This window comes from Lolium rigidum, chromosome 6 (genome assembly GCF_022539505.1).
Source record: "Lolium rigidum isolate FL_2022 chromosome 6, APGP_CSIRO_Lrig_0.1, whole genome shotgun sequence".
Lineage (NCBI taxonomy): Eukaryota > Viridiplantae > Streptophyta > Magnoliopsida > Poales > Poaceae > Lolium > Lolium rigidum.
This window is the reverse complement of record NC_061513.1, coordinates 20,540,857-20,558,057: the sequence shown is the minus strand read 5'-3', so window position 1 is coordinate 20,558,057 and position 17,201 is coordinate 20,540,857. Positions and strand designations below refer to the sequence as shown.

General features: G+C 42.4%; 1 protein-coding gene and 1 long non-coding RNA gene across 4 annotated transcripts; one reads left to right on the top strand and one right to left on the bottom strand.

Annotated features, from left to right (window-relative positions):
* The first annotated feature begins 6,510 nt into the window (after positions 1-6,510).
* Positions 6,511-11,616, top strand: LOC124667459. Of its 3 annotated transcripts, XR_006991299.1 has the most exons (6): positions 6,511-6,719; positions 8,059-8,585; positions 8,677-8,753; positions 8,856-8,982; positions 9,807-9,929; positions 11,256-11,616. It is a non-coding gene; the product is annotated as an uncharacterized LOC124667459 (long non-coding RNA). The 3 variants fall into 3 exon arrangements; XR_006991298.1 differs by having other exon boundaries at positions 9,807-11,616; XR_006991300.1 differs by having other exon boundaries at positions 9,800-11,616.
* Positions 11,617-14,483: 2,867 nt separating this feature from the next.
* Positions 14,484-15,722, bottom strand: LOC124662256. The gene has a single exon (XM_047200114.1). It carries the CDS (start codon positions 15,720-15,722, stop codon positions 14,484-14,486), a length of 1,239 nt encoding a protein of 412 aa, XP_047056070.1.
* Positions 15,723-17,201: the final 1,479 nt, after the last annotated feature.

Genomic DNA, 17,201 nt, shown 5'->3' with positions numbered 1-17,201 from the left:
TTTCAAAATCAGATGACTGGAATGTAACACAAACATATCAATCCAATTTTAATCCAACACTTAAGTTTTTGTGGAACAATTTGAATCAGACCATCAAAAAAATTGAATCGAACACTTGACCTGCAGACAAGTGAAAACTTAGGTAACATTACAAGATCCTTCCACGCTCACACTCACAAATAAGGTCGAAGTGCATTTGTTCTCGCACTAACATATACCCTATTAAACTCATTCTGCACAAATAAAGATGAAGTACATTGGTAGTAATTCATGTGTACAGGAAAAAAACGAGTCCAAAACTATAGATTTGCATTTTGTACAAACTGTAGCCAATAAATCAAAGTGACTACCTATTTATCTGCCGTGACAACAGTGCTCCATGTATACAGTAGGAAGGCCAACTCGATCATGTCCACAACGCTACTGAAAAACAAGAACAAATTAAAACAACCTTCCGCGCGCCGGGGATCTTCTGCTCACACCAACCCGTGGTGCCAGCACTGGTAATGTTGATGAGTTGTCTACAGAACAAGAGGCAAACACAAAAGTAATGTTCGGTCCAGGACCAAACAAAGAGGATAAGAAGCAAGCCGAGCATCTGTTCTTACCAGACCAAAAAGAGGCATGGGCAAGTTGTGTTCTTATCAGACTATGCATGAGTTGGTGAGTAGTACTACAGATGAACAGAACAGATCAAGAAAGATTGGCAATGAATGGGAAGTGCAAACAAACTCCATCTCTGGATCATTGATAGCTGGAGCACATCCGAATATGCTTTTTTGTTCAGCATTCAGAAATAGACAAAAGTTACTATTACATTGGAAGCCGATGAATCAACAAGTAGATGTGGCTCTCAGTACGTATTAGTATAGAGTAAGAGAACTTGCGCAGGAACCACAGAGGCCAGGTCAAAAACTAAGGCAATAGCTTCAAAACAACAAGTGAACACGATAGTGCCTTGCATTCAGATAGCTCATGCAAGGAAAGCTTGCGCAACCAATGATTTGGGTTGACTACCTTCAGATCCCATATCAAGTTTCAAGTTCACCGTTTACCAAAAGACAATCAGCAAAACAACCTACAAATTGGATTTGTCAAGCTCAGCAAGAGCATTTCTTACTTACCTGTGGATGTGTTCCTCTGTTTTTGTACCCCTTGTTTGTTGGGTGTAACTTGGTAAGACTGGATACGCTGATCCACAGGAGATAATAAGAGCAGCGAATATTTAGCCACGAAACTGTAAGCCTTATTTGTTGGGTGGATAAGGTGGGAAACTCGACAAGCTATCAGAAGGGGGTGCGGCGTGCCATCTGAGCCTATGTGTCCGAAGAGGGGCTGCAGCAAACTTGGAGTAGACAACAGTAGTAGAGGAGATATAAGATCCATAAGAAGCATTTGTTCGATGTGTCTGTCAAAAACAAAAGGGAGTTTCACAGGTACCAAACTTAAAAACTAGGATGTGCTTCATTGTTGGAGTTAAACTTTAGGTGATCGATGACAATTTTACAGTTGATCCATTGAATCACTAAATTCTGATCATCTACCAAGTGAATGAACTGGTCTTTTAAGAAAAAGAATTTATATGCTAGCGACATCAAGGAGTGTGAGCCATCGCCCACAAACCAACGGCCCTTGCCAAGTCTAGAAACACCAAAAGCTCGTTTTCGATCCCACCGGAATCCAAAAGCAGCTCAAAACACGACTAGGTATCCCATAAAAAATATGTAAAGAATATTTATGCAGAAAATATCTTAAGTTCTTTGCCGGAATGATGAGCTGCAAAGCACATCCTCAAGTGTTGACATGAACTGTGCTACAAACTGTGTTCCTGTGGTAATGCCCAGAAAGACAAGGAACAAATTACAAATGCAACTAATATAAGGAATTTAAGCATAGACGCCATGGAGCATTACAAAAACAGATGAAACAATACTGCGTACCCTGTTCTAAACCCTGGCCTCAATGAACAGCGGTTCTACAGACCACCAGTGAGCAAATCCAAAACCTATTTTTTGCCACTGCATGACATTCCAAATTAAATAAATTAAGCCTAAGGAGAACAATGTGGCAATGTTACATGTTGAATGATCCAACTGTAGGAGCTAAAGTAAGAAGTTGGTAAAATTTGGGCCAACATTTACTGCTTCCAGAAATTAAGCACCAGATTGCATTACTAAGAAGCATACAAGACTAGAAGCGAAGAACAAGTCGACACACAGACATAAGGTAGCATCAAGCACAATAGATTAAGACTATATTGATACCATGTCCTAATGAAGATATCTTACAGTAGTTCGACAACAGGTTAGCTAACCTAGAAACAGCATGTTCCTTGCCCATAACATGTCAAAGCATAACAAAACAAAATACTAGCGAGGTAACAAGCTACTTGGCAGAAGCATAGCATCTCAGTCGTGGAGATCACCATGTCCAAAGTTGGAACAAGATTTGTTGGCGCCTTACGCCATCTGTTGCAAGGCCGCCAACTGAGAATCCAGGATGTTGATTGTGTAACTGCAGAGAAGATGGATGATTGTGAAAGGACGGTCAGTGACAAGGATGAACTGCTTGTCCTGCTTCGTGAATTCAGCGGCTTCAGAGATGACCTCTTCTTTGCAGTCCTTGAGGTTGTACTTGCAGATGCGAGCAGACGAACCCAAGTGTTGAGTGTAGTACAAGCAGTTTGCCTCAATGCCTGGAAACCTATTAGTATCGACAGCCAGACACCTGCGGTGACCAATGAAGATGGCAAATCTGCTGATGTTGTGCATAGGCCCCATGCTACCTGTCTCGGTGTTCACCTTGACCACAGATGGGGATCCACATATTATCATGACAAGCAACATATGTTCAGGCAAGCCCACTACAAAACACCGGAATTCATTTATGACGAGTGGCATTGTATTTGGAGTAGATCGGGATTTTTTAAATAAAATCTATATTGAAACAGTCATGATAAATTTCATTAGCCTTCATGCCTTTTATATCTCTTTACGTACTTATGCACAATAAAATAGTATGTTTTTGGTATCCATGAACTCTTGATACACCTGTGATTTAGTAACTTCGAGCTTTAGACCCTGCAAGAATAAGAACGGTTAAAGGAAGTGCACAGTTAATTAGTTGATTGACTTTAGTCCCATTGCAAGAAGTGCACACTCTGAATGAAGACATGATGTCCATGGATGAGGCCTTTGTAACCTATTTTTTTCCCCATCTGTTTCTTTCGCTGTTAGATACTTAGGTAGAGTTCCCCTTTTTTATCAGTTATGGTGTTGCCATCTGGTACTAATTTAGAGTTGAATCTGTTATTGGTTACTATTAGAGGTGTTCCGAATGCAATAAGCATATTTATCCCAATCGAAGTACTTGCTTTAAACAAACTTCTACCTTTTCAATGAAATGAAACGCAAAGGTCCTTTGCGTTTTCTCGAAAAAAAAGAAGTACTTGCTTTACTAATATGATGATAAAAGGTTTGAGTCTCTTTTATCTGCATCAGCCATGATATTTCATCGTTGTTTAGGCTTTATTTGTCCTACAAAGGAATTCATTTATGACGGGTATTTTCTTGACTTCTAATTGCATTTGGGAAGTTGTGTATGTATTTACCACCACTTATTTCTTTTTAAGTACATATGGATATGTGATTAGTTTGTTGTAGTACATAGAAAAAGTTATGTATTGGTCTCTCTTTCAGTTGTCGAGTAACCTTTGATTTTCTCTATTTAAATGTATGCAAACTATATTTTTGTGCCTTATATAGATGGACCTTGCTAATGATTAGCCATACAGTACAGGCCATGATGTGTATCTGTTTTATTCTATATATGGGGCAAGCTGGAAAAAGCAAGTTGAAGCAACTAAAATCACAATGAAGGAAATTTGAAGAAGTTATGACTTATCAGATTCATAGCTTATTCTATGATTTTCCCATTTGTGCTTTATACTATTAGAATCTGTAGTCACCAAATTCCAGCTTCATTTGATTTATCTCATATGGTTGTATCCGTCCATTGCAGGAACAAAACTGGCAACAACTGGGCGGGCGATTATTTGCGGGGTCACGGAGATTGAGCGGGAGGAGCTCGGCGTCGGGTGGCCGCCACAGTGGTGCTCTTACTGGCCACGCGCCCTGCTGCTCGGGCCCACTCGCCGCCATGACCAAGAGCTGAAAGGTGTGCCTACCCCGACCTAGCTGATGACAAGGTTGTTGATTCTGTGCAAGTTTGCACCATGATGGATGAAATTCTAGGTGCCTTTTCTTTTATTTTGTGAAAAAATCATCTATATTCTTGGATGTAAAACAACTCATGCTGGTTTTCAAGTGAGAGAATACTCGTGCTATATATCCTGTTGGTTTTCAATAAAGAACACTGTTAATTATTTCATGTTGTCCTTTTCACCATAAATATAGATGTCGCAACTTTGTCTAAATTTAGATGTATCTAGACACTATTTAGTGTACAGATACATCCGACTTTAGACAAATCCCCGACATCCTGCAGGGAGTATATCCTACTGGTTTGTGATAAACTGCTAACCATAAAATGGAAGGGGTGTGGATGAGAAACTACAAATTGAATTCCTTCATGTTAGTATACACATGTCAATCAAGATTCAAGCGGTCCGGTTCGGCCCACTGACCTGCTGGACCAAACGTAGATTCTGGTACCATTAGGGTAAAGGGCTGACCCTAATAAATTGACATGATGTTGACTTTATTTTGATAGTCATGCACCTCATTATCTGGAAAATGTTAGATTACTCTTTAATCTTTTTTTGATGGAAACTTACTCTCTAATCTTAGTTGATCTTCCTACTTACCATGCCAAATCAATTGCAAGCTGTTGCTACTTAATAAGCGCAGTAAGCATAATATTAATTTGTGGTGCAAGCATAGTGTGGAGAATTTTTGCTAGTTTTTTCTGTGTGATGGATTTATATATGGTTCCTTTGCATATTGATATTATTTTAACTTCTTCATCTCTCTTATAAGATCGAGCCGATCAACTTTGGTTGTAGAGTAGTAGAAAATGCATATGCACTGGAATCTCTAGTTTTTATGTCAACTTCTTCATCTCTAGATTTTTTTTTACTCTGTTTAACACTGGAATCCCATGTCCTCTCCTGTAGACTTCCATGATTGAAGCTCGCCCTTGGTCAGATCTTGTAATTGGTTATTGCAGCTGAGGGATTCAGGGTAATGTTGCTCTACCACTTCTATATATGTGGTACATGCATTTCCTTAAGTACGTTGCACTTGCCATTTGACCAATGCTAGCTTGTGTGATCAAAGCATATGTTATTCCTTCAGATTTGTAGAAGTATCTCAAGCAACACAAATGGGAGAGAGATAGACCAGGAGGCGCCGTGCAACTTGCCGGTGTGTGGTGACCACAACACAGCTCTTGCCGGTGTCGACGGCCAGTGTTGCGTGTACACCATGTGCCCTCATGCTCAAGCCTCCCCGTCGCACCCCCTCAGCCTGACCTAGCCAATGACCCACAGTTGTTGTTGCGGCCGGTCTACATCAAGTTGCTTCTTCATTCATAGGCCTGTGGCAAGTGTTGTTTCGTTGGTTAATCATGGACAACAGCTGCAGTCTAACATGAAAATGCAGGTTATTGATGGTAGATTCAGCAACACTAGCCCTTGGTGTACTTGTGGCTTGCTACATTTTTTTAACTCTATAGCTTATTTTTTTTTTGTGTTTATGTGTTAATTAGTTTGGCTTTCACTTGGGCACTGAGCCACTGCATGTCGTCCAGTCTCGCTATTTCAACTTAAAAATGAGAATGAGAGCCTTCAGACAAGATGCAAATTATACCCCTGTAATTAGAGGTTGCATTGTCATGTGATGACCCTCTAGTATTCAAGTTGATGTCGTGGAATATACTCAGATCGAACTCGATAGCTACCAACTTGTAGCTCATTATATACTCATGTACCTACTGGATATTTATCTTGTTTAATGGCATGGCATAAATATTTGTGTCATTTGCTGACCTTTCTTTTTTACATGTCTTGATGACTAGTGTATCTTGTTTGTGCGTCCAGAGTTGTGGTGTGCAACGCTGCAACATTTATGAACCTTTGCTGGGAGATTATAGGAACAAATATAGTTAAATGTTTTATGATGCGAAATGTTGCGGTGTTTTGCATTAGCTAGACATATGTGTTCCTGGATCTAGGAGCATTTGGTGCATGGTATTTGATAAAACAAAGATTCGAACTGGGTTGTTTATATGCCATCATATATTTATCCAACTTGTTCAAGTAATGCATTATACGGAGTATGTTTTTAGTGTTCTCCCTTTTATACCTAGTACACTTTATAGACATGCAGCCAGGATCTTTACAAAATCCTAGTACACTTTTTATACCTAGTACACTTTTTAGATATCCTGGGTGCCGTGAGTAATAGTATTGGCTAGTTACCTGCAAATAGGCTGACCATCACAGTTTACAAAATGTATTACATGCAACCAGGATGCGGCGGCCACCAGGACATGACGACGGTGATGCGAGCCATGGATACCCACCATGCGCGGATACATGTCGTCGTCCTCGTTCTTCTCTGACAGTACCAAAGCACGGGAGATCCGGCTAGCAGAGGGGATGCAGGCCAGGGGAGTGGTGTGTGCTGCTGCACAACGTCCACCAGGACGTGCAAGCAAGCGACCTCGTCTGCAATGGGCTCACATCCATAAGCCCGCAGGTCAGTACCCGCATTTCCGTCACTTCCATATTTTGGTTTGCTGTGGACCATTCAAAAGCTGGGATTATTCTAAAATTTATATTTCGGTGTCGGCTGCTAAGAACTCCAAATCAGCAGAGAATTTTAGCTGAGAAGTTTATGTATTTGGGCATCCATTTGTGAAATTAAGTTTAGGTCCAATTGTTGTAGCACCATGATGAAGCTGGTGTATAACTTGCAAGTAGGCACTTGGTTTGTTTCAACATATTGGAAAGTATTGTTGTTCCTTCTCATGGTACGCTTGAAGTCTCTAAGTATCCAGGCTAAAATCAAACTATTTGTCAACTTAAGTGGTGTGTCCGTTTGTTCTTTGTTGCATGCGTGCAAGTTTGTTTTGTTTTATTCACACCTGGGTCTGCGTGCTTCTCCTGTAGTGTAAATTATCCAAGATAAATGGACAATTTTTTGTTTGATTTTCTTTAATCAAGTAGTTTTGTTTGTCCAAGAGGGAAAAAAATCTTACAAGCCGCCATTTGAAAATCTGGCTGATGGTATAGTTTCTTGAGATTTTTTCCAACAAGTGGTGAAGTTTTTGATTCTGTACTGTTGAGATACGTGAGAAAGGAAACTTCTTGTAGAAATGTTGTGAGTGGCATAATGGTTCCCTACGGTTCACATAATGGTTCCCTACGGTTCAGGGAATAAATACACAAGATTCTATTATTTTGGTGTTCTCAACTATGCCCACAAGCACTTGAATTCTACTTTGATGGCGCCCCGAGAAATAGTTGGCTAGGAGGAGGATCATGATTTACCTTTTGCGTATTTGCCGTTTTTGTTCTCTGTTGCATGCCTGGAAGTTGGTTTTGTTTCTCTCACACTTGGCAAGCTTATCCTGTAAATTATCGAAGCATGGTCAATATTATATCATCTGCTTTAGTTACATGTTTTGTTCCATGATTAGTATTTTAGCATGTTTAGTCGTAGTCATTTGAAACATGATTGGTACATTTCACATGTTTGATTCCAAATCCACTACGTGTGTCCATTATTAGTTCAACCAAATAGTACTTGAGTTTTGGAGTTTTAGTGCTGCACCAGTCCACTGAGTTTATGGATTTAGTTTAACTAGAGTAAATTATTGGAGGATAGCTTCGTAATTTGTCTGGCATTAAGGCTATAGCTTTGCTAAAAAACAACATCGAGAACAATATGTAATTTGGCTGAAGTTGCATGCTGTGCATATGCTAAACAATTGTTGAATCATTGTTCATCTTGCTTGGTCTATAATTTATCTTTGTTGTTTTCTATAATCTAAATATGGGTGGATACTGATGGAAATTTTATTTGTTTTCTGAAGCTCCTCTTGATTTGAGCACAGTTGGGGATAGCAATGTCCGCCGGGCGGCACATCGAAGGCTCCCACCACAACACCTCACCAGAAGAGTAGTCGCAGCACCAACACCCAGGGCGTGTGGTGAGACATTCGCACCAAAGAATCCCTGTCGAGAGAAGAGAACATTCGGTGACCTGAAATATATATAGATGAAGCGGCCCACTGGGAGAATGAAATCACCTGGCCGGCTGAACAACGCCCTTCGGCTCGGCTGCATTTGCTTCCAGTACTGGATGCATGTACCGAAGCTCTCTAGTTTCAGTTCAGACATATGATGAATCGAGGGCAAAGGGACGTAATGTGTGCCTACCTGCGTTGTTGAGAGCAAGCTAGTGGGACTGCTCCAGGGGCAATGACGGTGCCTGCCTGTAGATGCACATGTCCTACAGACTCGCCGCACAATTATTCCTCTTCCTCTTGCAGTGGACTGACCGCAGCCTTGTCGGCGCGCTTGGCCTCCTCGCGATTTAGATTTACATGGTCCTGTTTAGGTGCGTGCGTCATTGTGGTTTTATCATCTGTTTAATGTGTTCGTGTTCTCAAGGAATTCAGCCTGAACCTCTGTTTTGGTTACTTGTATAGGTATGTATATATGGATGGAACGACCACCATTTCCACCTGTGAAAGGAAGGCCATCATCAGGGATTATTTCTCTCATGGTTGTTCACTTGTTTTGTATTTGTATCTGGAATTGAGAATTTTTTTCATACAATTTTGGAATTGATAATTACTAAGATACTGATGGGCACTGTTAACTACAGTTGTGATATACCCTTCTGCTCCGTAGTCATCAACATGATGAGGTCGAGGCGCAGTAGGTCCAAGGACTGGTGACGAGGTTGTGGTCTGCAGGGTCCAAGGCAGCAAGCCCCCCAAAACCAAGACGAGGTAACTTCTTGAGATTTTTTCCTGAGATGTGAGAGTTTAATACTGTCCCTGAAGTATGTGGGTTTGTTGCATGATAGAAAAATCTTTGCCTGGATCAGGGATGGATTGTCAAGCAGGGAACCCTTTTCTACTGCCTTGTTTTGTTAGGAATTATGCTACTCCCTCCGGTTCATATTAATTGACTCTAATATGGATGTATCTAGACACATTTTAGTTCTAATTGTTGATTGAAAGGTGCCATGTATCTTCTCAAGAAAACACAGGAAACTTATGTGAAATAAATTGTATTGTTGATAGTGTTGAACTTTTCAAGTATTCCATTAGTGTGTTGTTCTATATATGTTACTCAAGTTTATATTTTCTTTCTGAAAGTAAATCTATTATTGATTTGGTTATAATAATGCAGGCTTGTTACAAGCTTCGTCTGCCTTTTTTGTTAGCGAAACAATCATTTTATCTGTTGTTACTTTCCTTTACTAGTGTGGATTGACATATAGTTGTTTCCTGCACATTTTTGTATAGCAAGTTCACTTAAAAAGCTTAGAAACGCTAGAAAGCCACCCTTTACGATTTTGATGCTATTTCATGTGCAGTATCATGCATCAATTCTTGCGCAGAATGTTAAGCAAACAATCGAGGTCATGTGCATCTTACCATGTATTCTGTTTTCTTATTTTGAAGTGTTCAACTGTTCTAATTCGTTGTAATATTTTTCCTAGTGTTATGTGTTAACTACTAGCTTTCTGAGCATGCCGACCTAGTAGCTGCAAAATCTGGAATATGTTGTTGAATAGAGGAATTAACCGAATGATATTAGCTTGCAGGAATGATGCATAGCCATGGTCGACAAGGATATACATGTGGAAGCCGAGAGCCTAGCCTAGTGATCCACTCGAGATGATATCTATCTTGATTGTGGAGGCTGAAGTAAATGTCATTGGTTACAGGTTTGCATATGTGTGTCACGACCACTATTTCTTGATCATGTGGTTCAGTTATACGCTTAAAACTCGTAGCTTTATTATGTCCTCAATATTGATTGTTTAGTTCCAGTAATACTGGTTGTTCAATTTCAGACATACTGGTGTTATTCTGCTACTTCCTCGGTGAGGAATGCTTTCCATGTTGAAATTTAGTATGCAAGCAGCCAAAGCTTTTCATTTCCTCAATTTCAAACCATTAGATCTCGTTGAATGTTTACTTTCCACGGGAATTAGATGAGCTTAGTGAATTTTTTCTGCTCTGGCTTCATGAGCTCACTGATAGTTTGAGAGAGCAAGAGTATTATGCACATATGAGTTCGTATGTTTTAGATGCAACACTTGATAGGAACTGGTGGCATTAGTTTCCTAATTGTCCAAACAAACTGGTCCCATGATTAACTCCATATATGTTGCTGCTTTAGGCATCACATCCATCTAAAATTTCATCTTTAATCTGGCATGATAGGTAAAACACATCCCCTGTTGTAAATTAGAGGTTCTAAAACTAAGAAATCACAGGGCAGTGTGTAACTTTTACTCCTTTAACTTTTACACTCTAGGAAATGTATTTAAAGCAGTGTAATATCTTACCATGAGCTCGGTTTACTACATGGACATGCTACTGTAATAGTTGTTTTCGCTGCGATCTCGTTGGGTTACTTCTTGGTTTCCCCGCAAGGTTCATTTCATTGTACTTTCTGATGCTTCTTGGTTGTAATAACTGATCGTAATTAACAAAGGGTGTACCTTTTGGTCCAAGTGTACACTCTTTCTGTTCCATACTCATGAAAGGAAAGAGCATTCTATATGACAGTAGTTTACAGGGATGAGTGTTCAGTACTACACAGTTTCATAGCATTCTGCATAGAAATCTGCCTCGAAAGGCAGTGATACATCAGTTTGGGGTATTCCAAGACTTGGTTGATTGGGTCTTATAGGAGTGTGATTTGGTTGCACTAACTGCGTTCTTTCTATACTGGGTTGCACCAATGTTATTTTGGATAGTGTTTTGCATGCTCTCATATGTCTCTGAGAAGTATTCACACTTTATGAAATTTTAATTGTACTAGTTCATCTTGTTTTGTCAAGTTGTCTATGGAAGCTCATTCTCCCGTTGATATGTCGTATCAGAGGCCCTTCCAGGCCCCTAATTCTTCTTTGTTGGGTCATGTCCACATAGAGAAGAATTTCGTTTTGAGTTTTTGTGTACAGTGTGATGTTTGTTGCAGAGTGTGTTATGATGATTGAGGAATATTGGTTTTGTTAAACAATGCTCAGTTTGTTTTTTAGGTCCGGCGAGACTGCAAGAGACTTGGAGAGAAAAAGAATGCGAGGGATACTCAGAGAGAAGATGAATGTGAGAGAATTGGAGGACCGGACGAATGCTGCTACGTGTCCTGGCAGTGTGCAGCTGTGCTGCACAGAGAGGCTGTATCGAGCAGCAATACAGAGAGGCTGTATCGAGCACCCACCATGTGCCGTGGTGACACCGAGGCTGAGGATGCTCTCTTTTTTCGTTCTTGAACTTGGTGGATGGATGTTAGGTTTTGTAGCTATGTGAAGTGGTTGGCATGTTTGATATTTATGCCATTGCACATATATCTTGGAAATGGATTTCATGTACATGAAACTTGTACCGATACAAGTATACAACTGGACAGAGATTATTCTTGAATAATACAACATTTGACAACACTAAGGCTTGCGACGTAGACCATTATGTACATGTGCACACGACAGCTAAAATTTGTACAGGGTTTTTCTCCATCACTACGAGTATATCTCAATCATTTCAAAATACAGGAAAACTTGTAGTGATCCAACAACGTTCGGTTGAAATGATGTCATGCAGTTGCAATCTTCCAGGTACGAAGAAAACAGAGTTCATTTTGGACACAAACTTCTAGCTAGCAAAAATACCAGTGTCTTCTGAACATAACCTTCCAACTATGAAGATGAAATAGTGCAACATAACATCCATCGAACTTCCAGCGGGACAAATTTATATATCATGTCATCAACAATTTTTGAAAAAGAGCCTCACCTAGCTAGCTACACATCGAGCATGTCCAACAACAACACCACACATAGCACCCTAAAAATTCCATGGCGCACATGAATCATACATGTAGTGAAGCACCGGATTTTCAAAGATTAGCACAGTAGTGACCAAGGGAACTAATCGCTGAGTCGTACTATAGGAAACATAGTAATAACTGATTTTCAAAAGGAAAGCAAAGATCGAGGCGCTGGAGGATACGGGGAAACTGATTTTCGAACGTAGTATTCCGCTTGGAATTAATTTCCTTTCACATGCATGGGCGCATCAGGCAATCAAAAGATTCCTCATTTCTGGGAGATGAGGCATCAGCTAATTAAAACATGCCTCGGTTACGGCTGAGGAGGTTCCATGTAAGGATCCGCGACAACAACCACCTCAGGGCGTCCATCCATTGTTAGCCATCTGATCTCAGCCAACCATCCATCAGTCCTTGTCCAACAGATGAGAGAGATGAATGAACCGAGACTCATCTCCTTCTTCCCTCCAACCCTCTCCCTTTCTACATATATGAGGTCCTCGTCATAGTCCGCGTGTGGATAGCGCGTGTGACTATAACTTAGACTAATATAGATAGATGTATGATGTATCTAGACATAATTTAGTTCTACGTACATCCATACTAGTGACAAGTAATATGAATCGGAGGGGGTAGTATTATTGAAATATTGCAAAAATGTTTTTTACCACATACATCCTCATGGTCCCGAGCTACTATACAGAGTATCAGGAGAATTGACATGATATACATTTTTAAAAAAACAAGAAGAGTTGCAAACACACCTCCGTATATTGATGAGAAAAAATGGGCACGCTACGGGTTTCATTTCTATGGCACTAGATAGGATAGGAAGAAGAACCTGAAGATTTGTCTGTCCATAACGAATGCCTAAAAATCCGCGGGCAGTTAATTGTGTGGAATTAATTTACTCTGCATGCACGGCTGCATCAGGTAAATAAAACTTGCATCGTTTATGGGAGACGAGGCATCATCAGGTAATTAAAACATGCCTCGTTTAAGGGAAGGACGTCCATGTCACCGATCCGTGACAACAGTTATTTCAGGCCGTCCATCCATCGTTGGCCATCTCTGATAGCAAACATCCGAGCCCTTCATCCATCGCACTCCAACAAGTGATAGAGATGATAGAAGCGGGACTCGTCTTCTTCCCTCCAACACTCTACCAAGCTCTATATATACGAGACCTTCGTCATAGTCCGCGTGTGGTTAGCGCGTGTGACTATGACTTAGACTTTGACTCTTGCTCGGCGAGGAGAGGAGAGGCTGCACTCTGTCGTGGACTCGATCTCTCGGCCGGTTAGGCGAGCGACGCGCTCCATCCATGTGATGAGGAGAGGAGAGGCTGCACTCTGTCGTGGACTCGATCTCTCGGCTGGTTAGGCGAGCGACGCGCTCCATCCATGTGATGAGGCGGTGGAGGTAGGTCCTTTCGCTTGGTTTCCATGAATCAATCCTACCGATGGTTCTCTTCTTACATGATTTTACTCTGCTTCTTCTTCTCCTATTCCCATCAATCCCGATCTTCTTAGATATGTTTATTTTTCTGTAGTTGGAAGAGCGGGGAAGGCGGCAGCGCACACAGATGAAGATTTGGTGATGGCGGCCGCGCGCGGCATGGGTGCAGATTCTCGATCGGTTAGTCAGTCGTACGTGTTCTTTTTCTTTTCATTTGTTTTTGATCCGTAGTATATGGAGGTAGGTAAATTAGAAAGAGTTTTTCGATTGGCTGGCTGTTTAATTGGACCGGCTAGTTTGGAGCGAGCGCGCGGACGAGAGTTTGGGTTCGACGCGACTAAATCCTGCGCTTCCGCATTCATCGCTCGTTCGCTTGCTGAGGAAAAAAAATCAGCGACACAACGGAGTTTGCGCGGGCCGGCTTCGGTCGGTCGGTCAACTCTCGCGCCTACATACGTACGCGCGCGCACGAGGTGCTCGCCCCCACCGCGGAGGGCCTGCTCCTCCTGCTCCACGCCCGCCTGCTCAACCCACTGATCGGGATTTTGGGGGTGGCGCGGCAACGGAGGAGGGATTTTGGGGGGAGGCGAATGAGGATCTCCTCCGGGAGGCGTCGCTCCTGCGTTCGGCATGGCCGCCGTCTGGGAATCCATCGCAGGAACGAGAAGAGTTGTCGTGCTTATTTGGAAACAACACGTGATGGACTTGGGCTGGGCTTAGCTCAGTTTATAGGAAATAATTTTCTTCTACTAAACATTTTCATGAACGGATATGGGCTGGGCTTACCACAGGGTTTTGGCATACAATATTTCCATACAGAAAGAGTTTACAGAAACAGCATGTTCCTTGCCCATAACATGTCAAGGCATAACCAATCTAGCAAAACAAAATACTAGAGAGGTAACAAGCTACTTGGCAGAAGCATAGCATCTCAGTCGTGGAGATCACCATGTCCAAAGTTGGAACAAGATTTGTTGGCGCCTTACGCCATCTGTTGCAAGGCCGCCAACTGAGAATCCAGGATGTTGATTGTGTAACTGCAGAGAAGATGGATGATTGTGAAAGGACGGTCAGTGACAAGGATGAACTGCTTGTCCTGATTCGTGAATTCAGCGGCTTCAGAGATGACCTCTTCTTTGCAGTCCTTGAGGTTGTACTTGCAGATGCGAGCAGACGAACCCAAGTGTTGAGTGGAGTACAAGCAGTTTGCCTCAATGCCTGGGAACCTATTAGTATCGACAGCCAGACACCTGCGGTGACCAATGAAGATGGCAAATCTGCTGATGTTGTGCATAGGCCCGATGCTACCTGTCTCGGTGTTCACCTTGACCACAGATGGGGATCCACATATTATCATGACAAGCAACATATGTGCAGGCAAGCCCACTACGAAACACCGGACGTCGTTTGCATCTCCAAGATAATCACTAGAGAAACACTTGACAGGATCAACATAAACCATCGTCAACAAATCGAATAATTTGGCAACCACGTGACCGAAGGCTGCTCCATAGACGTGTGAGTAGGCACCACCTACGACGGCCTTCCGGAAGAAATTATAAAGTCCTTGCTGGTAGTCTCTAGCATTGAAACCTTCACTGTGAGGAACGGCTGTGTAAACCTTGCGAGACGAGTCGGCGAGCAAAATGATGGCTAGCGAAGCGACGTTGGCGACCGTCGCGTCGGGGGGTACGGGTGCCACGAAACGTGTGAGGACGCCGGTGAGAGGGTTGAACAGGCGGGCGGCATGGGGAGGGCTCCTGTCCGCCAGGACGAAGAAGCCGCTGGGAGTGGTGGCCACGATGTAGTATTCGCGGAGCAGCGGCAGCTTCTTGCGGAGGAAGCGCCCCGTGGCGACGTTCAGAAGGAGTAGCTCGTGGTCGTCGTCACACTGGAAAACCTGCTCGTCGAGGATGATCCATGTCCGCGGGTAGAAGCGAGTGTCAAAGGTGTTGTTCTTGGACTTGGGGTCGTCAGTGGCGGCGCGCCAGCTGGGGCAGACGGCGCGGAGGCACATGTAGTGGTCGAGGTCGTTGGTGGCGAGGAAAGAATCGGCAATGCGGCGGACGAGGTCATCCGGGAGCGAGGACCAGCCTGCAGCCGCCGTGGCCAGAGTGACCGGCGAGGTTTCCAGATAACTAGGAGCCCTCTTCTTCTTCTTGGCGAGTGGAAGATCAGGGGTGGCCGACGGCGTCGGATCTTCGGCAGGCGCGGCCGCCATTGGTGCACGGTCGAGCTGAGATTCTGGATCTCACGGTAGGAATCGGTTGCAGAATCCAATCCGAAAACCCTAACCCTCCCTGCCAAAGGAGACGGTACATTACGATTGAGGAAGAACAACACAGAACATCGCAAAAATCGCTAGAGAAAAGAAGAAATCAGTTACCAGATCAGCAGGCCTACAGGACCAGAGCGGCAGCGGAAGCACGGACCAAACTGGAGAAACCACGCAAGATTGCAAGAACAGACAAAGCGTATGGGGAAAAAAATTGGGGATGCAGTAGCTACCTGGTTGTACTTGTACGGTAGCGCGACACGGCAGAATATTAAGGTAAAAAAACACGGCAGAACACTTGACCTCCAAAGGAACAAATTTTTACACACCTACAAAAGCACTTTCACTATTGAGAGATTTTTTTACTAAATATATATTGCATATTCAAATGAAATTTAAATATAAAAATTTCATTACTCAATATTTAAATAAGTGAGACAAATAAGACACTAACATATATAAAAGTCCCATTTTTGTTTTTTCAAGAAATTTTAACTTCCACGTTCTAAAAAAAATATTTATCATTTGTTTCTTTTTTTCACCTTTTCTTATGATTTTTCATCGCGTTTTTTTGATTTAAACATTTTATGAAATTTCAAGACCAATATTGATAATGTAGAGGACATGTAGTGGTAATGGTGCGATGCGAAGGATTTCCGATCTTCGCACATTGAGGGGGGTAATTAGCAAGCAAGCAAGCACAAGAATTTACCAACAATCACCGGTGATGTGAAACCCTTGGATGAAAATAACCCAACCAGAGTTGCAACCGAATCCACTCGACCAGTTTGATGGCCCAATATACAATTCAAGGGGAAAGATTAGTCTTGGAGAAGTTCATCTCCACATGGGCGGGAGGAGTTTTGGTCTTGGAGGAGACATATAACTCTCATAGTTTAACCATCGAGTCTAGTCTTACAAGACTACTCCCGAAACCCTCATGTGTTTGGACCAAAATAGGCTGCCTTGATAGACGATTTTGATAAAAATAACTCTTTGGTGAAACTATAGCACGAAATAACCCCGGGCGAAACTATTTCGGTTGACTAACCCTTTTGTGTGGCGTCTATGCAAGCGGCGCCACACTTCACTTCGCATAGACGTCACACATCCACTTATGTGTGGCGCTGAGCCGCCCCAACCATCACTCTTCCATGTTTCTTCTTCTCCTCAAGCACCAGCCCGGCACCTTTCCTCTCCCGCCCCCACCAAATCCCTCTCAAATCTTGGTAGATTTCTACAGATCTGTTCGTGCATTCTGTTCCCAACCAGTTACTTAAGGTATTCTCCTCCGACCCCCTTCTTTTCATTCAAGATTTTCATGGATTTAATTAGATTTAGACATGAAACTCTAGATGTGAAATCCTAGATGTGATGGTTGATATTCATAGATTTGGGTTTGGTTTAGACAACAAACCCTAAACA

Bases quoted from the DNA above. Each gene is read 5' to 3' on its own strand.
- LOC124662256 (XM_047200114.1), bottom strand. From the start codon at position 15,722: ATGGCGGCCGCGCCTGCCGAAGATCCGACGCCGTCGGCCACCCCTGAT.